The sequence below is a fragment of the Paroedura picta genome, chromosome 3 (genome assembly GCF_049243985.1).
Source record: "Paroedura picta isolate Pp20150507F chromosome 3, Ppicta_v3.0, whole genome shotgun sequence".
In the NCBI taxonomy this organism is placed as follows: Eukaryota; Metazoa; Chordata; class Lepidosauria; order Squamata; family Gekkonidae; genus Paroedura; species Paroedura picta.
Window position 1 is genome coordinate 55,125,898 of NC_135371.1, and position 23,648 is coordinate 55,149,545.

The following is a 23,648-nucleotide window of genomic DNA, read 5'->3' on the forward strand; positions in this document are numbered from 1 at the left end:
GTATTTGGATGGGACACCACTAAGGAATACCAGGGTTGTGACATGGAGGCAGGAAACGGCAAATCACTTTTGAATCTCTCTTGCCCTGATAACCCCATAGGGTTGTTATAAGTCAGCTGGGACTTGATGACAAAAAATTGTTTTTGATTCAAAAGTGTCTTTTAGATTAAGCAATCTTTTAGGTTAAGCAATCTTTTAAAGAAAATTGCCACACCATTCCCAAGTAATATTTGAGAAATTATCAAACATATATTTCTTATTCCAATATATGCCAACTTCTATTCCTTCACTGAAATCACTGAGATTGATTTTCATCAAAAAATGCAACAAATAGTAAGTACCATTTACACAAACAAGTCTAATGCAGAAACAAAAGCACTTCAAATTTCTATCTTACTTTTTCAAACATCAAGTTTCTACTAGTACACATGCATCAATAATTAAAGTACCTCTTGTAAGCTTGTAAGGCAATAAAAACATTACATTGTTGGCATTCATTAATTCTGATACAAAGCAAGGTCACAGTGGTTCAGTTTTAATTATTTATAGTATACCCTACAGCAAGAGAGGATGTCTAGTAACAGACTGTAAATTGTTGAGAGAGGAGAAATATCATTGGATGAGCAAGTGTCTCATTCTCTAACTCTATTCTATCAACCCTACAATTTTTATAATGAAGTACAGATGCTAAGTTGCTGCCAAATTAAACACACACACACACACACAGTAATTCAACATAAAGAACTGTTCTGCCTCCTGCAATTCATCATTAAGATTTTATCTTCACTCTTGCCTATTGCTAATCATGTAGTAATACTAAGATAGCTTGTAGCAGAGGCACATAGTATGCAAGCAGACAGTCCAAGGCTCATGCCCTGACAACCCAAACAGCAGAGCTTGAATAATTTTTTTGCCTGGCTCTTAGGAGCACCACTGCCAGAGATTAGCAAGAGTTGGTAAAATGGGCCAATAGCTTAATGCAGATTTGTGTGTTTATATTGTAAAGCAATCCTTCATTTTGAATGAATTATCATGTGATAATTTGCATTCAAGTACTGGCTATATATGTGATTGGATCACCTAGGCATGAAGACTTGCTCATTGACTTCTGTGGCAAGTCTGCAACTGATGAAAAGGAAAAACTCTTTAGCATCTCGAAGTACGTAGGATCCCTACTAGGCATGGGCACGAACTAGAAAATTCTGGTTTGGTTCTTAGGGTGTTCCCAAGACAATCCAAGCCAAAAGGCCACAAATGAACAGGCTGGTTTGGGCTGGTCCATTTAGCTTCTCTCCACTTAGAAATGAACTGATAAAATAGCTGCCAGCCATTTAAACCTAACAGTTGAAGGGCAGACTGCTCAGCTGCTAGATGTATATGCCCCAACCCCCACCAAACAAGAGTCTAGGAAATGTTTGGGGAGCACAAACTGGGCCAAATTAGTGATGAATCTTGTCTCATGGACCAGTTCGTGCCCACCCCTAAATGATACAATATCAACTAAAATTTCATACCACAGAAAACTGAGACATAAAAACAGTCTATTGTCAATAACATTTACATACGAAGAACACACACACACATACACACATATATGTCCCCGCCACTCCTGGAGCCAGTCCAGAAGCAACTATGTTTTCTTAAATCAAGGATTGCTCTAAGTATAATGATTCTCTATTGCATATACAAAGAATCTCCTGAACCAAGATTTAGACTAGGCCTACACATGTTTAGCCATCAGTGTAAACCAACAAGTCTCCTTACCTCCGTCTTCTAGAAAGTATTGGACAGCCATAAATACCTTCCCTTGTGGTTGTAAATCAAGCTAAGAAGAAAGAAATGGAAGAATTTTATCCCTGCTACATTAGAACCTTACAATCACTAGACAAAATTAGAATGTCTCACATGACTGATTAGAGAAGCAAGTCATAGGAAACAGCAGCTTTCCTTCTGTTCCATTTATTAATAATTACTTTGTTGACATTTTACTTTCTAAAATCAATAGTGACTGGAAGGATGTGGCATCACTTATCTGGGTGCACGTGGCTGGACTGTTCAGTCATATGGTACATTATAGGTTTTTGAATTACCCCCAAATCCACTGGTTCAGATTTTTTTTTTGGCCAGAATCAGTATCTCCAGATTCACTGAGTATGATTTTATATCTCCAACAACAAATTATAAATACCCGTTTTGCAAAACAAATGACTGTCAACAGTACAGTCTTGCAGTCATCCATATTTTACAAACAGAAATTCTGAAAGAACTACTAGAAAAATGGAAGGCCCATCTTGAGTTTACATTCATAACATTTATTTGGTATGGGGTGGAAAAATACACTAGTAATGTTAAGACCTGAGGTATGTTGAACTATGTATCATGGACTGAAGAAGGCAGAACTAGGTGTGGTTGCTACTCTCAGAGGCCTTGTTTCTGAAAATACATAGGTCTGTCTCAACGATGGGAAGACCTAAGGACCTACTTAATCTGTAAATCTCCTAATAGCAAGCTTGGCCACAACTTTGGATACTTAACTTTGGATACTTAAATCTGGTAACTGAAGCCATGAAGGGACAAGATATATCTTTTTACAAACCTAAAAATGGCCCCAGGCTTGTAGAAAAACATGAACGCTAAAAAAAAAAAACATTTTTTTAAAATCCAAAAATGATAAAAGGAGCATCTTTAGTTTTAAGCAATGGATGATCTCAGTGACTGTTGACAGGCAACCAAAGTACTCCAGACTTCAGTTTTTACAAGTTAAAAGTAGGAGGAGGTACTCTTTTCAGATCTATTTTGGCCTTTGAGGAACAACTAGAGTTGCCAATTGCAGATTGGAAAATTCTTGGAGATTTTGTGATGAAGTCTCAGTAGTACAGGATATGGGGAGGTAAGTGGCCTAAGCATGGTACAATGTCATAGAGCAGTGGTCCACAACCTTTTTATCACCGGGGACCGGTCAACGCTTGACAATTTTACTGAGGCCCAGGGGGGAGGGGTAGTCTTTTGCCGAGGGACGCCGCCACCACCTCCTGAGCCCCTGCTCCACTTGCTTTCCCGCCGGCGCCCCTGACTTCCTGTCACCTGCTGGGGGGCGCTGCCAGCAGCAGCTGTGCAGTGCCACGCCGAGGGGGAGCCCCAGCCATGGCGGCCACTGAAGAGCACCAAAGATGAGCCGGCGGCAGAGTGGCAGGGCAGCCCCTGAGGCAGCAGCTGGGAAGGAGGATGAGGAGGAGCTGCAGCCCAATACCGACTGATCCACAGACCAGGGCCGGCCTCCAGACCAGGGGTTGGGGACCACTGCCATAGAGTTCACCCTCCAAAGCAGCCATTTTCTCAAGGGAGAGAAATGTCTGCAGTTCATCTTTAATTCTGGGGGATTGCCAGGAGCCATGTGGAGCTTGGCAGGTGATGTGATGCCACCTGACTTTCATGACTCAAGTAGTCCTGGCTGCTTGCTAGTCTTCAACAACAGCCACCCTATGAAAACCAGTGTGGTGTAGCAGACCTTCAGATCCAAGATCAGGTCTGTATCTTGCTATGGAAGCTGACTGGATGATATTGGACTATGCACATACTTTCAGCCTAACCTACTTCACAGCGGTGTGTGGATAAAAGAAAAGGCATTTGGTTGAGGTCGACCCAAATCACCGCTTCCAGTTGGTCCCCAAGCTCCCTCCCCTATGACCAACACTAATCGGTTTAACCCTCGGGGAGGGCTGTATATAAATATAATTAAATAAATAATAAACATAAATAAATAAACATCAAACTAAAGGTTCATCAATGCACTTACCCAAAATTCAGCTTTCCCATTGCCTTTCTTACATCTTTCAGCCAAAACAGACACACCTACAGTCACCTCAGATAATGGCTCTTCAGCAGCCTTCATAAGAACAATCTGAATAACACGCCCCTCATAGATATGAGCATCAAAAGAAGATTTCCAATCTGGATACATAGTAGGTTTCTTCTGAATTAAGGTCTTCCCCCTCTCTGTAAAGTAAAAAGAAAAAAATAGTTAAAATTTAGTATGGCAGTATTATAGATATCAGAACATCTGAATTGACCCTAAAGCAACAGATAGTCTCAACAAACAGGAGATACAGTGAGGCCTAGAAGAAGTTTTGAAATATTTGTATGATTTATAGCAGTGGTAATTCCCACTGAGGGGATATAAAAAAGAACGTTTACCCAGCACTACAGCATTCTAAAACCAGTTGTACCATTCAGACCGTTTGTGCACCAGAGGTTGTGTGCTGGGCTGCAGGCTGGAGTTTGAGCTGGGGCAGGTTGTCTTGCCTCTTTCTGCTCCTGCATGGGGGAGCATTTGGCCTGGAATGCCTCATCCACCCTGATTTGTGCTCCCACATGGGAGCCAGGGCCCAGAAGTTCCCAGTGTGGAAACAGTTTCAGAGGCATTGGGAATTAGTATATTTTTCCAGTGGGCTAAGACTGTTTTTTTCTGCAAAGACTAAAGAATGTGCAGTTATGTCCTTATGAAGATTATCCTGTTCCTCTTTTGTGAATACAAAGTCTCTGTGTTTTAAGTATATTCTGTGTAGTAAAGTCAATGATCCCTTTTGCTTGCACTATCTCCCCTTTTCTACTTCCTTTAAACACTCTAATAGCATTATAGGAGGACACATTCACCAAGTATGATTAAGGTGCCACTTTCTTGGCAATTCCAGTTTCAATATTTATTTTCAACATTTGTATATTTGGCTAGGAGTCAAGCAGATCAGATTTCTATATTGAACTATCTACTTAATTGAATGTGTGTGTGTGTGTGTGTGTGTGTGTGTGTGTGTGTGTGTGGAGAGGGGTGGTGGTGGAAAGGAAGCAATTCATAGTTCCTATTAAGCTTCTAGCCAACACTGAAGAAGTGGGAAGCAGGAAAGTCCCACAACACAGTTTGTATATGGATGGAAACACTCTTAGAATTTCATCATATATTTTGGTATACAGGAAGAATGGACAGGTTTAATTTAGTCTTATATTTATTATTATTTCCAGCCTGTCCTTCCCTGAAGGCTCAGGGTGGGTTACAACAATTAAAAACATAGCAATTTAAATATACAACATTAAATATACGAATCTTAAGTTTTAAAACATTTTAAGTACATACAAAGAACAAAATTTGCTTTGTCCACCACTACATCTTTCTCAAAGAAAAGGAAGGGGAGGGGAGAGACAATATATACAAATACTGCCCCCTCAGATGAAAAATTAATGAAATTGATTTGGACAGGAAGGCCAGCAAATTTCTGATGTTACTTTAAGGCCACACCCATAGGCCTGGTGGAACAGCTTTGTCTCGCATGCCCTGATGAACTGCTTAAGGTCCCACAGGGTCCTGAGTAGCAGCATCTCCAAAGAACTGTGTTCTTAATATCCAAATAACTTTCTGAGGTGGGAGTTTAGAGTCAAGTTCATGTTGATCCAGCAGCTATTTGCTCGATGCATGCTTCTTACCATGATAAACTGTCTAAACAATAGTAAAGAACAGTACCTTAGTATTCCTTTATTAGGCAAGACCTGCCAAAGCCAAGTTTATAAATGATATATTTGACATGCTGGCTTAATTTAGCTTGCCAAATATCTTCAGATGTTCACAAACAGCCACCTAAGGATGTTTTGCATTCTACAGGCTTCTGCTTTATCTCCTCTAACTTTAGTGAAAAAAAAGATTCAGTGCCCGCCCTTTAGTTTGAAAAAAGCCATTCACCGCAGATGCATCCATTCATGAAAACCTATTATTACCAGATCTCTCATCTATGTGTGTTTCTTTGTTATTCCTTCTAACTTACAGCAACCCTGTGAACTCATGACCTCCAAACTATCCAATTGTTAATATCCTTTCTCAGATCCTGCAAACTGAGGGCCACGCTCCCTGTATTGAGTCAATCTTTTTGTATCAACAACTGAGTGTCCTTTTGGTTTTAATCCAGTTTCACTAATAGTTGTCCTCTGCTCTTGAATTTTATCTGACCTCGTGTGGGGCCTGGTTTTTCATTCTGGTTTATTTCATCATGGGGCTTTCAGGGCATGAGATGATCAGAATTTCTTGACCACTGCCTTCATAGTATTGACCAATGTTAACTGAAGTGTCTTGGCCATTTTTATGTTAGATCTCTGAAGTGTATCCTTCACTACTGCTGCTGCCCAGTAGCTATCCTTTAAAGATTTATCTACCCTTATCACCACTGGAATTATTTGTTCTCTTCTACTAATGGATATAATGATTCCTGAAAGGTTGAATGCATCTTAGTCTGGTGTCTCAGCTGTGACCATTCTGCTTTCAGTAAGTCTACTAGGAATTAGGTAAAGGTATCCCCTGTGCAAGCACTGGGTCATGTCTGACCCTTGGGGTGACTCCTCTAGCGTTTTCATGGCAGACTCAAGACAGGGTGGTTTGCCAGTGCCTTAGCCTCGTGATAAATTCTAGCCTCTTTTTGGTATTGCTCTCAACTTCTCTCCTCCATTACTGAAGATTCCCTACTGTTAATTTAAATTTTTTAAAACTGTCAATACAATATTAAGCAAGCTTGACAATTTCAAAGTTCTAATTACAGTTTTCCAGGTGATTATACCTAGAAATACTGATTTGTAAATGAGAAGCAAAGATAAAATCATAACAATCCAAATAAAATAATGAATTTGCATGATATACAGGTAAAATCAAAATCAGTGCTAAAAATCTGATCTATATGGGTATGGTAATCACCAATCTTACACAAAACCAGTAAGTAATGAAAGTTATACTGCAGACAGTAAAAGGGAAACTGAGTCGCCGCAGTGACCTATATTAGATGAGTGGACAATTACGCCTATGGTATGGCAAGCACCATAACACAGTATGAGTATGCTAAAATTCATGTGTCAACAGCTTTCGGTGACTTTTTTAAAAAGGTAAATAATGTGCATGCTACATTGTCTTTAAAAATTTACAAACACTTTCCAAATGAAAATAATGTCCTCATAAAGCTTTAATTCTGTTGAAATATTTAAACCACAATATGTATTTATTCTTCCTAATCCAGTATTTCAATTCAAGTGCCTGCTGGTACTGCAACATCAAACTAACACATGGTATTTTTTTAAATTCATTTTTACAGCAAGCCTTGATCCCCATAAAATTCATATTGGGCTTTGCTATCTGGTCTGTAAGCAGCAGAGTCTTTGCTGGCTATTGTTCTTGCCACAGGCTTGCCTCACTTCTACCTCTCCTCACTATTCATATCTTTGTATTATTCACTCAACTCATTCCTACTGCCTTTACCTGAACTCTGTCTGACAAACAGTGTGTTCTTAATATTAGACCCCATTTATAACCTCACATGCACTTTCCTTGCTTCCTTCATGGAATTCAGAGGCAGGCTTCATAGGATTTTCAAAAGATATATCACCAAAGTATTGAACATTATGTCTATTGTTCTCATGTACTTAGTCAATCAACTACCTGTGAATGAACCAAGATCAAATATTTCCTGAAGCCAAAAATGCAATGTGTGGCAGCTTTTCTTCTTTAAATGTTATGTTGTCATCTGATAGTGAGGGGTTAAAAGTCCCATACTCCTCTAGCAGGTAAACCCAGCAGTATAGAAAAAGGCCTCCTGCTATCAACCTGCTATAAGAGTTAACAAAATTATTTCTGTAATTAGTATAAGCATCAAAGCCTGTTGGTCCTCCAAATGTTATCTTTTGGGAAATACCTTTACAATATTTGACTGTTCGATTTACCAAACTTTTCTTGATTAATCAAGCAGTCAACCCTAAGTCCCTCTCCCTAGGGCACACTGCATTAATATACACTAATATCAACTGCAAAATTAAACAGGAAACTGGATACTGCAAAATCTTAATGCACACTTATTTGGGAATATGGCTTGTTCAGTTTATAAGGCTTCAAAGTAAATGAGCACAGGATCAAGAGGTCCATTCTGCAGCCATATAAAAACTCTATGAAGATCACCAGTCCATAAATAGAGCCACTAAGTTCTTACCTGTAGTTAAGGCCTCTTTCATTTTTATTGCACAGAATGGTTGTAATTGTTCTTCATGGTTCTGCACAGGCCCTAGTTCAAAGGAGTTGAACGATATTCGTAAGAAGGGAGCCATAACTCACAGCACTGCTGTGGACCTACACGGGGAAGAAAATAAGAAACAACAGAATTAAACCTAAAATGAAAATTTGATTGGCTTGAAAAATAAAGGCCAAGGAAGAACTTGATAAATACTGTTTTGAAACAACACATGGTATATGTCGAGGCACCTTTTGTGGAAGGGTAGCGGGTTCATCAAAAATAGCTGTCATGGGAGGCAGGGTTGGTTCTTTGGTTTAGGAAGAGACACTGATCTCAGTTTCTAAGAAAGAGGGTGGGTTTGGACACTGTTCAACTACAAAGAGAGTTTGCAAAGCCAGAGATATAAGAAAGGCTGTGTGTATAGTTAATCTAAGCATACACAGCTGTGATATACCTAGCTGAGATGAGCTCAGCATTTTGCTAATCTGTTCCCTGATAAGGAGTTCCCTGAAACACCCATTGTTTTCAATTCTATTCAATATCCCATGATTTTTTTCACCAAGATGCACTAAGTAAGCAGAGCCAGGAAATTCACCATGGCACCCCTGAGTGCCACATTAGGAATCACCAATCTACTGTGTGGGCATATCACATCTGCGGAAGAATGCTTAGGTGCAGTTTCCCCCCTTGCAGTGTAACCATGAAAACTCCATTTCAAACATAAAGTAGTTCTAGCTAACAAAGGTGAATATATATATATATATATATATATATATATATATATATATATATATATATATATATATATATATATATATATATATATATTTTAAAACCCACTAATTGTAAAAAATATCTGTATCCCCAAATATTCACATTTCAATCAACTTGGTAACAGATTCACAGCACATGCAGAATACAGCTCTATTAACCTGATTATAAAAGTACTCATGCACCTCCTAAGTAGGGGGTGTGCATTTGATTAATCAGAGCCCCCCAAAATTATTTCAGCCTGATATAGATTAGGTTGAATTTCAGCTATCCAAAATAGCTATGCGAATAAAATCCCCCAAATATGCAGGATTCCTTGGGGTCACCAGATAGACAAAGTGAAAATGCATTTAAAGGTACTGCAGTCCCTTTAAATGCCTTCCAGGTGAACTCTCAAATTAGAAAAAGGCATTACAGGGGACTATAAGCCCTTTAAATACCTGTGGTATTCATGCTAAGCTGAAGTTGCAACTTGGAGAAGGCATTTAAGGGACTTTGAGCCATTTAAATGCCTGTGGAGTTCACCCCAAGCCAAAGTTATGGGCTGGAGAAGGCATATAAAATGACCACCTTTTTGCCACTCCATTGGAAATAATGGAGAATGGGAGTACTTTCTTTGAGGATTGTGAAACACCACAAAAGCTATACAAATACTCGCATTGTGCCTGCCTAAACCACTGTGGGTCTAATAAGTGCAAGTCATAAACTAAATGTAAACAATGCCACATATATTCTTTCAAGAATTTCTCAGTTCATCCTATTCAACAACAGAGCACTAAAAAGAGAGCACAAGTTTGCTGCCAATGTAGTGCTGAGTCATCACTGATGACTACAAGCACAGACGGCTTTTAAAGGGGATCAGACAGATTCATGGACTCTGCTTCTATCACTGGAGTCTGCTTCTATGAGTTATGGTAATCAAAGTGAGCCTCCTCATTCGGAGACGCTACACCTTTGAATACCACTGCCAGGCAGCAACATCAAACAAAGGCCTTGGCCCTCTGTGCCCTGTTGTTGTCCCTCCAGAAGAGCTGGTAAGCCACTGTGTGACAGGCCTCCAGATGTACTCGCAGTTTTGTGAATAGGACTTCCTTGAATAATGGCTATAATTAGCATAACATTTCATGCTTATGACTTTCTAACCATTTTTCAGATTGAAATGTTCCATTGTCTAAGGGGTTCGCTGTCAGGGGCTCATGGGAACTGTAGTCCATGGACATCTGGAGGGCCACAGTTTGACTACCCCTGGTCTAAGAACTGATAATCCAGTTAAACTAGGAAGCTCTGTGAGCTTTAAGTATGAGGCTAAACACACCTATCTCTTATCTTTTTGTTGAAATCTTATTGCTCTGGCTCACTGTCCACCTTGATAAGAAACTTCAGCTCAATCGGTGTTCAGCTTGTTTTAACAGAAAGCAAACATGCCTCCGGTTCCTGCAATTTAATTATTTGTGCTTCTTTCAGCAGACTAAATAAATTAATAAACTTCATTAATGCAATGAAGTTGTTTCACTCTTCTCGGCACAACACAAATTCCTGTTCATTTAATATCTTTCTGCTTTTTCAGTAACTCACTTTTTAGACACTTGTGCATACAGAAACTCAACACAAAATTCAGTTAAGACAAAATGATTTTCTTATATAGCATGAATATACTGCTTATTAAAGAAGAAAATATTTAATATATACAATCATTAAAGACTGTGGTCCAGTATCACAGAAAATGGGTGGGGGATAATGAAAGCTGAACTGTAAAAAGTAGAATTCTAAAGACGTTTCAAATGGTGCAAGATCTTGCTTATATTTTACAAAGTATCAGGAAAAAAACAAATCTGAATGACATTTTAAGTAAAAGCAACAAATATTATGATCAGCACCATGACCTAAGCCTCAAAATATCTGAAAAGTTGCACAATGCTTAAACCTGAATGAATCATATTGACGCAGATGGAAAATCTTTCACATAGATAACTTGTGCAAGTTACTGGCTTGCGTATCTTTAACATGTATATTTGCTTGTGAAACCAACCATTGCTTGTGAAAAAAGTGATATCTTATTAATTTATTTAACTAAATAATAGCCACAAAAATTGTTCAAGGCAGCTTACAGTCAACTAAATATAGCCCAATTGCTTAAAGTTAAAGCCTGGGTAAAAGAGTATGTTTTTAGTTGGTACTAGAAACTGCTCTGAGTTGAAGGATTCCTCTGCGTTTCCCAGCAGTTTCATTCTACTTTTTAAAAAATGAAAATGGCAGAAAGTCTCTTCTGTCTGAAATTTAGATTGGAGAGGTGGCTTTTTTTGTTGTTACTTTCTACTTTTCCTTTCCAACCTGGCTTGCTTATTGAAAAAATTCAAAGTATCTGGAACTCATTCATACAAGGATTATAAGGTATGCCATCATCACTGGCTTGGGGATTTAAGAAAGAAGCATATTGTGATTTCATCTAGGAGACAAAAAGAATGCACTGCAAAGGATAAGCCTTATTATATTGCAATAAGGCTTATTATTATATTGAAATATTTTTCAACACATGCAATGCAAATTATTTCTGTACTTGCCATCTTTCTTGTGAATGACTGTACAAATATATCTCCTATTACAGCAATATCATTTCACAGTTCAATTGGCATAGGAGATCACCAGCAATTCATATTGGAGCAAGTCAGTAGGTGGCACTCTTCCCAATGAATTAGTAGATGATCCCAAGATGCTACAATACTGTACAAACATATCTGTAGTTTCTTTACATTAAACATTCAGTCATTTCTCTATCATATTCCAACACCAGTTATTCCCTTATCTGAATCTGAACATATAAATAAAATGGGAAGAGGGTGCAGGGAGAAGTTGGGACTCATCACCTACCAATCAGGTAGGCTGTCCCAGTTGTCCTACCCGATTGGTTGTCTGTCCAATGAGTGGCCAATTAGGAGGGATGTCCCACCCCTGGCCACATCCCCCTCCAACTTTTCTTCCTAGTAAACGGGAGCTGGGAGGGAGAGCTGAGGGCCTGAGACTGTGGGCCTGGTGGGAGAAAGAGGGAGGGAACCCCCACCAGTGTTCCCACTGTCCCAAGCAACTCTGGCTGCAGCCTTGCTGGGCCAGCAGGGCTGCCCAGGGTGGCGGGGGGAGGAGCAGAGTCCCTGCCAGCACTTCCCCCTCCTGTCCTGAAAATGCCCACCCAGGCCTCAGCTGGCCTGCAAGGCGGGGGAAGAATTGAGACCCTGCCAGTGCTTCCACCCCACCCTGGAAATGCCCACCGAGGCTTCTCCAGGCCTCAGCTGGCCTGCCTGGGGCTGGGAGGGAGTGCTAGTGCCTGTTGCATTTTTGAATACAGCAGGCTTTCTGCTAATATTCTAACAATCATATCTGAGCCCACCTTTGGATGCTTGTCAAGGTTCTTGGTGACAGAAGAAAGATTTTTCTTCAAACCTGGAAGATTCTCCTAGGTTTGTGCAAAAAATAAATAATCTAAGACATGCGGAACAACAGAAGGGGATCTAAATCTCTCCGAAGGAGTGTTGTCTGCATATGTATACAATATGCACAAAGCCTTATAAAAACAATTATAAAACCCATAATAGTCACTGTTTTAAAACTCCCACCAAATGAACATCTTTAATTGGTGGGAGAACCAGTTGAGCATCTCCCCATGATCTTTATTCCCAGACAGGACATATGAGAAAAGACAATCCAAAGCCATGCAGGGATTTAAAGGACAAAACCAACACTTTAAATTGGATTCTGGAGTGGATTATTAGCCGGTGTAATTGCTGCATTCTGCGTTAGCTGCGACTTCTGAAAATTCTTCCAAGGTAGGCCCAAATACAGTGCATTGCAATCGGCAAGTCTAGATGTAACTAACAGTGGCTAGATTTGACTGAACAGATGCAACTGACACATCAGACAAGGCTGGACAAACACATCCTGAGCCATAATAGCATCTGGTTTTCTAAGAAGCTGTGTCAAGCAGCTCTCCTGAATTGGGAACCTGGCTTTTAAAGGGGACTATTGCCCCATACATGACAGGGGAGATCTGAAGTCCTTGGTCTTCCTACTAACCAAGACAGCCTCTGCATTGTCGGGGTTAAATTTCAACTTCTTCACTCCCATCCAGCTCATTACTGACTCCAAGCACCTGTTCAAGAACATCAACAGCATCCTTGGAATTAGGAGGAAAAGAAAGGTATGGCTGGGTATCATCTCCATATTGGTGATATCATAGAATCATAGAATCATAGAATCATAGAGTTGGGTGGGGCCATACTGGCCATCTAGTCCAACCCCCTGCTCAACGCAGGATCAGCCCTAAGCATCCTAAAGCATCCAAGAAAAGTGTGTATCCAACCTTTGCTTGAAGACTGCCAGTGAGGGGGAGCTCACCACCTCCTTAGGCAGCCTATTCCACTGCTGAACTACTCTGACTGTGAAATTTTCCCCCTGATATCTAGCCTATATCGTTGTAGTTTAAACCCATTACTGCGAGTCCTCTCCTCTGCAGCCAACAGAAACAGCATCCTGCCTTCCTCCAAGTGACAATCTTTCAAATACTTAAAGAGGGCTATCATGTCCCCTCTCAACCTCCTTTTCTCCAGGCTGAACATTCCCAAGTCCCTCAACCTATCTTCATAGGGCTTGGTTCCTTGGCCCCAGATCATCTTCGTCGCTCTCCTCTGTACCCTTTCAATTTAATCTACGTCCTTCTTGAAGTGAGGCCTCCAGAACTGCACACAGTACTCCAGGTGTGGTCTGACCAGTGCCGTATACAATGGGACTATGACATCTTGTGATTTTGATGTGATGACCAGGATCTGCCCAGCCTTGGTGCAATCAAGTCCATTGTCTGGGAGGCAGACTTGAAGGAGGAGTAGCTAACCAGCAACCAGACCTTCCACTCCTGTTACAAGTCTGTAATCCCATCACCATATCTCCCTCTACCCAAGATTAGGGGAATGGCAATCCGCTTCCCAGTACACATACCTACCAGCTATCCACACAATAAGGAGGCAGCTGAAGACCAGAATTCCCACCAGCAACAAACTCTCTATTATACTTTCCACCACTGGAATATTGAGGAGAGAAGACCCAGATGAGCTGCCATTTGCAGAATGTTAGAGGGTGCAACTGAGGAAAGCCACTAATCAATTGTTGGTGCCAATTATGTGAATAGCTTGAATGGTTGCATGGTTGAGAATGCCCCATTCCCAGACTAGGATGATGAGGTGAACTATTAGAACTAAGGATGATTGGATGATAGGCCCTTGACCCAGGAGATCCCATCCAACTCTACGATTCTATGGAACAGTCCGCCAATGTTAGGCGTCAGTGTTGTGCTTGGATGCGCCTGAGCTGTGCTAGACAAAGCCTTTGTTTTTAGGCAAGAGGCTCTATTGTGCCTTGCTTGAGGCATAAATTGGAAACATATAGAGTTATGTGAGACATCTCACTCTTCACCGAGGTACAGGATATATTTCTCATGTTTGTTAGTATAAGGCGTTTTTGGTTCGCAGGACCTGCATTTTTAAAAGATTGTTTTTGTACCATTTTCAGGGGAGCAAGTCTATACAGAGAGAACCGAGGAAGGGCACTCTTTTACCTTCTTGCATAAGGAGGGAAACAGCATGAGGGATAAAACACCCTCAGTGTTTTGGGGGATTTAAAAACATCTCCCCAGTAGATCTGCAAATGCCCAATACCCATGCCACAACTATGAATCTTATTTTAATTAACGGCCTACTCATAAACAAAAAAACAAACAAAAAACCATCCCATGCATATTGACAGCAGCACACAAGCTATATGACACTGTCACAATTCAATAGAGTCCCTGCCCCAGGTAAACGATAAATAGCCACTAGTTGCTGCCTTCAGTTGCTGTCTTATTCCTGTGTATTTAATAGGCCCTTGGCACTTCTATGTTTCTCCTAGAATTACGATTCTATTTCAGCAGCTCATATGTCATCATACTTCTTTTTTTGCTGTATGGCCTTTCATCTCTTCTTTGAGAATGTCAAAGCAGAGTATGTCCTTTTTATTTGATTGCATCTATTTTCTTCTAAAGATTAATAGTTTTTTCCCCCAGAAAACGTATAGAATTCCACAAGGCATTTAATTATCAAATGTAATATGATAGAAGCTTCTATTAATTCTTACATTTCCTGTATGCAGAGGGAGATTTAAATGGTTTTCTTATAAGACAGAAAAAGAAAAACAAGCTTCCATTTGAAGGGTGCAATTCTTTCATTAATACACTACAATTAATGGGTAGGGAGTATGCTATGAGAACAGAGTATCACACTCTAATTGGGGAGATTTGGTTTCAAATCTCCACTCAGCAGAGAGTGGAGGTGATCATGAGCAGAGATCATGAAGTTATCTTAGACCAGACATTCTCTCTCAGCCTGTGAGGACAACATGCAGAGAAGAAACTTGATATTTAACTTAGGCCTAAAATTAACCTAAAATACAGCTTTCTGTATTCCGGTCAAGTACATTGAACTAGGAGTGCTGCTTCTTCTAAACATGTGACAATTAAACTAAATGATGGTAAGTTTATATTAATGGCTTTAAGTAAAATAAGTGCCTTCAGCCTGCATAAAGATTCGGAATAGCAGTAGGATAGAAAATGTTAAACTGACACGTCATTATAAGTTCCTTTTGAAATATGCATAGCTCCTGCCCTCCCTCCCTGGACTCTAGCCACGCTCCTCTCAGACACAGAGAGACATACAGAGCCCTGCCAATCTGAACACGAGCCCTCATTCCCTCCTATCGCTCATGCTGTGAGGGAGGCAGAGAGAGACAGAGACAGCGACAGCTGCCCCAAGCTGCTGATAGAGACACAGAGAAAGCTGCCCCTGCTGCAACAGAGGGAGAGAGTCACAGACAGAGAGAGCTGCCCCAAACTGCACACCAGCCCTCCTTCCCTCCTACAAACCAGCCCTAATTACCTGCTATGCCTTCTGCTGCTAGGCACACCAAGACACGCAGGGAGAGGGAGAGACACAGACAGAGAGATCTGCACCTCCTGGTGTCCCCTGGGTCCTAGCGCCCATTGCATTCCTGCTTGTAATGGGCTTTCTTGCTGGTATTATAAATAAAAACTAGGGGGTTCCTCCACAGTCCGAAGGTTGGAAAAGGCTCCTTTACGCTGTACACACGAACAACTGTACATCTATTTAGATCTCTCACATATTCTGTTAGATGCTTCTAGCTCTTGATTAAACCTGCATGTTTTTTCCCGAATTATTGATTTGCTGCCCCTATAAACAGCTATAGGTTTTTTCCTCTGCGTAAATTTGAAAGGTTACTTTTTATTGCTTTTGTTATTAAATTAGTCTGCCTTTGTAAATGTACACATGCCCAACACACAGCCTTTCGAATTAAGGAAATATTAGCACATTATTTTAAAAGGTGACAAAGGATACTTAGGCAGCAAAGGGAACCCTCTTATCCATAATTAAGAGATTGAGAGCAGACCGCATTCCTCACACATTCATTAAATAACTGTGTTACAACAAAAAGAATTCCTTGTTTTCTCATGCCTTTAATGTTTGAAAATGCATTTTGTTTTTTTCAAGATATTCTGAAATGAAGGTGTTGCAACTAGGACACCATAGTAAGATACAATTGCAACTAGGACACTATGGTAAGATGTAATGTCAATAATCTCACAGTTCGTTCTACTAAGAGGACAACAACAATGACATTTTGTTCTGTAGTGGCAGCAAAATTGTGTTCAAAAGGCTGATCTGTTTGTTAAGGACAGCCCCTTCTAACTGGCCTTAACCGCTACTTCTGAATTTATTTTTTAGATACAAGAAGTATTATATATGCATCTCTACTATTTGGATTCAGGATACAGCTATTTTTACCCAACTGTAAAGCAAAAATCTCACTTTCTCAGTTGGGAAACTCAACATAATACACATATAAACATTTATTAATTAGCAAAAACTTAAATTAGAGTACGAGAAAATGAAGCCACGTTCAGTACTGGAATTACTGCAGATTTATCATTTGCAGTAGCCAAGCCAAGTAGCTCTGATTAATTCAACCAGTTTCCTATACTGCTCATGCTGAAGGCTGAATAAAATGGATTATAACAAACTATATGACCGAAACTCCTCTTGTTTTCTACTGAGACCTACTAAAGTAAAACATCAAATCTAATAAATTATAAAGTTGAATTCTGTAGTTGATTCTGAATGTTTTGTACTGGCTGCTTTTAAAAACTTGCTTTATGACATTTCATACTACATGTGGAAGAGAGCAGCTTTCACAGGCAGAATTCACACAAAAAATCTTTGATTTCAGATGGCACATTACAGAATGTGTGGTAGCATAAGCTCTCATGTTCGAGCATTTGCTGGCAGGGGCTCATGGGAATTGTAGTCCATTGACATCTGGAGGACCACAGGTTGATCCTGCTTGATTACTACTAAAGAAGCAGATCCCCATCAGCTCATTTTCTAATAGAACAGAAAGCCCAAATGAAGAACAGGTCACTCAACAGTCTTTGTTTGACTTACAATGATTCCCCCTCTCCCTCTCTAATGGGTTAGTATAATTTTTAAACATTTTTCTCAGTCAACTTTATGCTTTTCAGGGGTCTTAACTGACAAAAGAGGGAGAGAGAAAAGTAGTAGAATTTCAGGAAAACAGATGCTCAGGAGAGATCATATAAATATCTTAAATAAATAATTAATAAAAGATTACTCAAGGTAATGGATGATTGATAGAAAGCTTTACCTTTATTCTTGTATATACTCTAGAATAAGGTGACCAGATTTAAACATTGGTAAAGCGGGACACCATTGACCGGGGGGGGTTCTTGGTTAAAAATGTTCATAGAATGCATAGAACGCAAAAATAGTATTGTAATATATATATTTTTACTTGCAACATAAGTACACTTTGCCAGGTTCCCCCAGATGTCCCTCCAAAAGTAGGACAATCTGGTCACCTTACTCTAGAATAACAAAAGTCAGTGGCAGAGAAATTACTATATGCACCTTTACTTTAAAGCCTTGCTAGATCCACCACTGTGCAGAGTATGTGTGGGCATGTTCTTTTAAATAAATTTCTTTATATCAGGGGTCCCCAAATTTTGAGGCTGTGACGCCTTTAGACTTCTGATACAGGTTAAAGATCCTTGTGCTGTGGCAACAGCTATTGCCAAAGCAGTGTTTGTTAATTTGTTTTAAATCTGCACAGCCAATCTGATCTCCATTTGCCAATTAGAAGCCCTGATGGGCAAAAGGCCCACTCATTTTCTTAAAAAGATTTGGCAGGCTTTAAATGCTTACTGTCTCATAACAACAATAAGTCCCACTCAAACACTTACTAAAAGAACATCAGGAGAAGAGAGGTGGTTGATCAAGAGACTGCTAGATCCCCAGCAGTAAGTACCCCAGCAGACCAAGTGCTAGGTGTGTTGACTCTCCTAGAGGGAAATACAGCTTGTGGCTGTATAGATACCCATAAAGAAGGAAGTAAGGAACCCTCTCTAAGAGTTGGATGGGCTCAAGTGAGTGGTGCTCTGCCAGGCAGAGATGTGGTCTTAACCTTTAAGGGCACTCACGGTCTGGGCCCAGTGTACTTAAAGGACCTTATGCCCCTCACATTGTGCTTCGCTCTGCGGATACAAATAGGCTGGTGATCCCTGGCCCACATGAAGCCCTCCTGGCCTCGACCAGGGTCAGGGCCTCTTCTGTCTTGGCCCCTGCTTGGTTGAATGAGCCCCTGGAAGAGCTAAGGTCCCTGTTGGAATTAACTTAGTTCCAAAGGGCTTGTAAGATACCAGGCATTTGGTTGAGGCCAGGTTTACAGAAAATTTTGCCCCTCCTCCAGTGCCTCCTACTTGTAAAAATATCCCAGGAGATTGGAAAATTGAGGGAGGTAGGGTGGGATTTTTTGGTTTAGTGGCTAGCTTGCTGGGGTTGGGAAATCATGTGTCTTTATGTATTTTATTTGTAATATATATTTTAACTATTGTTAGTTGCTGCGAGCTGGCAGCCCTGGAATGATGGCCTGCAAGTTCAATCCATCAATCCATTCTGCAGCATTATCTATTTTAAGATGATTAATTCCTTACTTGCTTCCAGGTTTAATCTATGGGGCTAATTTCTACTTTTAAAACCCTTCATGACCTGGGACCCACGTTCCTAAAGGGCTATGCTCTTCTGATGTAATAACTCCAGACTTCATAGCAGTTTGTTCTTGTTGTCACCTTTTTACAAGACTGTTAAAACTGGTCTTTTTACCATGACTATTTGGAACACTATTCCTGAGTTATACATGCTTGTTTGTTAGGTGGAAAGGCAGACCTATCCAAACAGAGCTTTTGGTTTATTAATTCATGTCCTATGAGTACACAAAGTAGTTTGATTTCTACAGCAAACTTCAGCCCTGACTGAAAACAGTGTAACACAGAAAGGAAAAATGAGGAGAAGCTGGTAAGAAGGAGTAGGCAAAGATTCCCATTTGGACCAGAAAAAGGATATAGATCTTCTAGTGAGACGAGCATTTCCCTACCCAATCAAACAGGGAATCAGTTCTGAATTGTGCAGGGATCCATGGTCTGGTGTAGTTAGAAATTACCTTTGGATACCTTCACTTAAAAATTCAAGATGAGTACTAGTATTTTAAGAGAAGGGATTTAGATGTTGGAAAGTCGGTGAATACTCAAAGGGTATGGGAAAACATTGTAAGAAAAGCCTTTCAACATAAAGATTTTAAGTAACTGTGAATTGCTTAAACTCTCATTAGCCTGAAAGACAAGAAGTCTGTGCATGTACTGATTATACTTTGGATCTCAGAAATTTTTACTAAATTTTGTTAACTTGGAATATAAAAACTTATTGAGTGCTACTTAAATTATATAAGCTCCATACCTTCAAGTTCCTGGACTGAAGAAACAGCCAAAATATACTGTGACAGGGTGGCACAGCCAGAATTCTTTGAGGGAGAAATAACATAGAACTAGGGGGGCTCAGTCACAAAAAAGAAAAATTGATGGAAAATCTTGCCTTTCAGGGGGAGAAGTAGATGGGGCCATCATAGCCATCCTTACCTGTTGTGGTCTATTTTTAACTTTCACGAAGTGAAGAAAGTTTCCGTTTCAGAAAATCTCTCTGCTACCCCATTCTATCCCTGCTATTTTTTTGATAATAGTCCCCATTTTTTAAAAACAGCAGAGTATATGTGTCTGATGCTTCATTCATCCATTTGCTATGAGCCTTCATACTGGTTGTCCACTGTAAGGGCACTGAGTTCCTGGAGGAGGTGGTGTTTTATTTACAAAAATTGGCACTGTTTCAATCACAGAAATTCTTTCTCTTGGGGTTCTCTTCAAAGGTAGTGGTGGAAAGTGCCATCAAGTTGCAGCTGACCCCCCATGATGACCCCCCATGGGGCTTTCAAGGCAACAGACTGCAGAGGTGGTTTGTCATTCCTTGCATACTGATCCTCAACCTCCTTGGTGATTTCCCATCTAAATACTAACCAGGTCCAACTATGCTTAGTTTTGAGATCTGACAAGATCAGGCTAGTCTAGGCCATCCAGGTTAAGACACAAATCTGATTGAGCTGTGAGAAATCACTTCCTGATCCCTTGCAAGGATTTGATTAGAAAGGGAAAACTCCACTGCCTGAAAATTTGCAGGATAAAGGAAAATAAGATGCCTAATGGTAAATACCCAAACACAAAACCAACACAGATTGTTCAGCATGTCTGTCATCGTACCTTAGAATCCTAGATTTGTGTTACCATTCCTGAAAATCACAGTATCAATCCAAGTGTGCTTTTTGTGTGTATATTTTCAGTTCCAGAATTTCATGATTGACACCTCTATTGTCTACATTAAGAGAACTTTGACAGGCTCAAGCCTCAACACAAAATTACAATATTTCATGACTGTCAGTACTTTCTGTCTGAGTTCCTACCTTCAGTGATCAGAATAACTGAATGAACAAATTAACTTTGCAGAAATCTCATGGAGCAATTGTTAAAGAAAGGCCATCTGGACATTAATTTGTATTTTGCTTCTCAACCTCATCCAAAATACCGGATGGAAATATGAGCTTGATGTAGGGTTTTTTTTTTAAAGATAAACTGTTTTGAACAATTTCTAAGCAATCAATTTCCATTAAAACATGTTTTTCAAATAAAGCAGAACATTCACAATGTTAGTGACTGATTTCCAGGGACTGTGTTAGACAGAAATAAACATAAAATTGGAGAATGCATCTGGACATCATACAGGTTATGGGGAAATTTGTAAAAGTGGATCAGGTGAAGTTTAGAAACAGATGTCTCTTTTGTTCCAGCAGTATACCAATGAACCTTGGAAGCAGAGCAAAAACTAATTTTGGATCAAGGCAATTCATAAATCCTACTCTGAAGACCTATTTCAGATCCCTGTACAATATTTTGGGTGAACAATATCTATGTAGTGAAAACCTTAGAAATTGTATCGTATATATTTATAGTCTATTTGTAAATTCTGTAATTAATAAATCTATTTAAACTCAATGAATTAGCCACATTGAATCCTTACCAAATGATAAAATTTAAACAAATAAAGTTGCCTTACTGCAAGACAAAAGCTCAAGAAGGATTCAGCAAAATGTCTAGTGAGCAATATATATAAGAAAAACAAGAATTAAACACAATTTGTAGCAAGTTTATCAATAGGCTTAAAAGGGTGCAACTGCTTAAGGATGCACTGTAAGATTCTTTCAGTGATTGGTCTTCAGCTATTTTGTGTCATTATGCACTTTAAATGTGTGCACAGTAATACATTAACAGTATAAATGTTTTTGAAATAACTATCATATTTAGCAGTGTGCCTAAATATATAAAATGTAAAATTTTATGGTAACTGGTTCCCTTTTTTCTGCTGAAATACTGTTCAGGTTCTAATTGATAGAGATTTCTTCCCACTCATGCCAGTTGTGAGTATGAAGATTGTATCTCCTTGACATTAAGAGAGAACATAAAGTTCTGATGCATGTAAACACTCACTTCCATTGTCCTTACAGTTGGAAATTTACATGCTCTTTTCATTGCACAGGTTTACTCCCATGTTTAAATGCTAACTTTAGTTTCATTTTCAGAGTTGTCACATTTTTTATTTCACGCAGAAGCAACAGTAATGTTTTACTTATACATTTATCAACACAGATTCAAGTGGGTGCCGTGTTGGTCTGAAGCAGCACAACAAAACAAAATTGGAGTCCAGTGGCACCTTTAAGATCATCAAAGATTTATTCAAGGTGTGAGTTTTCGAGTGGGGAAGAGTGCTTGCACTCGAAAGCTCATGCCTTGAATAAATATTTGTTGGTCTTAAAGGTGCCACTGATTTTGATTTATCAACACAGTCAACATTGAGGTTCAAAATTAATACTTCTGTTCTGCAACAAATCTCTAATACTTTTGCTTCCCATTATGTCCCTTCCTACTGATGAATTCAGTTTACAACTTGCCAGATCTTCTTGGTAGTGAAGGAGGGGCATTCTGTGACCCTGTGTCACTTTACATTGTATGCAGCAATCACCATTTGCCAGAATTCATTTCTCAATGTCCCTCTCTTCCCAATCTACCTTCCTATTCCTTAATCACACAGCCTATCTGGAACAGCTTTGCTGTATAATAAAAAGCTAAGGCCTAGTTGGCAGAAAGTGGATGGGGCCAATCCAAAGATTAGACTCATCCCGTCCCCTGGACTTGGGACCAAGGCTGTCCTAACTGTCAAGTCCAACAACTTCCCTCACTTTGCCTCAGACTGCAGACAGAGCTAGCAGGTAGCTGGTGAATGTGCTCCCTCCATCCTCCCTTCACGCCTACTGTGAAGGAGACTTTGACAGCCCCTGACTGAGGGGGGGAGGCGTTTCCAAGAGCAATGTGAAGGAGTCTGTGGGCACGGGTGTGCTTTCCTTCTGCGGGAGGGGGGAAGTTTTCCCCTTCTGCCAACAGTTGGCTGATAGGGAGGCCACAGAAAAGCCCCTTCTTACTTAAAATACTGCTGTGGCAAGCCTTGCTGTTGGAGAGAAGAAATAGCTGAGCAACTCTCTGTAGATATGAAGCCTACCATACAGGGTTGTTATGCAAGTGAAACTGGATGCTGTTATGGAGGTTCTTTTGCCTCCTGTTTCATCTGCACAACAACCCTGTGCAGTAGGCCTCAAGTGTTTCAACTCCCAGGCCCCACCTGAAAGTTGGCTATTTCCTGAGTTGGAAATATCCTGGAGGTTTGGAGGTGGGACTTCAAAATCATACAATTCCTCAGAGTCCAGCCATTTTTACCTGCAGGGCTAATCATTATAATCTAGAGATGAGCAGTGATCTAGAGATGATGGTAGAGGCTCACAGACTATGGTTGGGCTGGAATGGTGCGTATGTGTCCCCCTTGGGCTATGGGCTTTGGCCATACTAGCAATTGTTTGTATTTTGGGGAGCAGACAGACAGATAGACCAGCATCAGTCCTACACGTCTGGAAAGTTCAGGAAGATCTAAATAAAGAATATTACAACCTGAAACTGTAAATAGTAAAAAAATAAATGGCTGGAGAAATGTGGAAACTGAAGTGACTTTTTTCAAGCGTGGCCTGACTTTTATTAGACAAAGACTTGGCCTGGCGGACAACAGGGACTGCAGTTGCCAGCAGTAAGCCTCAGGCTTCAGAAGGGCAGACAACAGCAGCCAAGCAACTGACTGTGCTAGCCAAGGAGTGTCTGGGGCCATATGTATTCCTTTCAAATGGATGCATGTGAGGGGAAAGAGCTTTCCCTTCAGCGTAACTTCCTGGAGATGAGCTGTATTTCCAGGGGATTCTCACACCCCA

The 23,648-nt window shown here is 40.1% G+C and overlaps 1 protein-coding gene across 3 annotated transcripts in view; it reads right to left on the bottom strand.

Moving 5' to 3' along the window:
• PRKCD (protein kinase C delta) overlaps positions 1-23,648 on the bottom strand; it is an 82,021-nt gene that overhangs the window by 34,549 nt on the left and 23,824 nt on the right. For all 3 annotated transcript variants that reach the window (XM_077325755.1, XM_077325753.1, XM_077325754.1), the window contains exons 2-4: positions 8,007-8,143; positions 3,797-3,996; positions 1,765-1,825 (exon numbers count right to left, since the gene is read on the bottom strand). In XM_077325755.1, coding sequence (XP_077181870.1) covers positions 1,765-1,825; positions 3,797-3,996; positions 8,007-8,121 — 376 coding nt within the window. In that variant the 5' untranslated portion in view covers positions 8,122-8,143. The remainder of the gene's footprint in view (positions 1-1,764; positions 1,826-3,796; positions 3,997-8,006; positions 8,144-23,648) is intronic.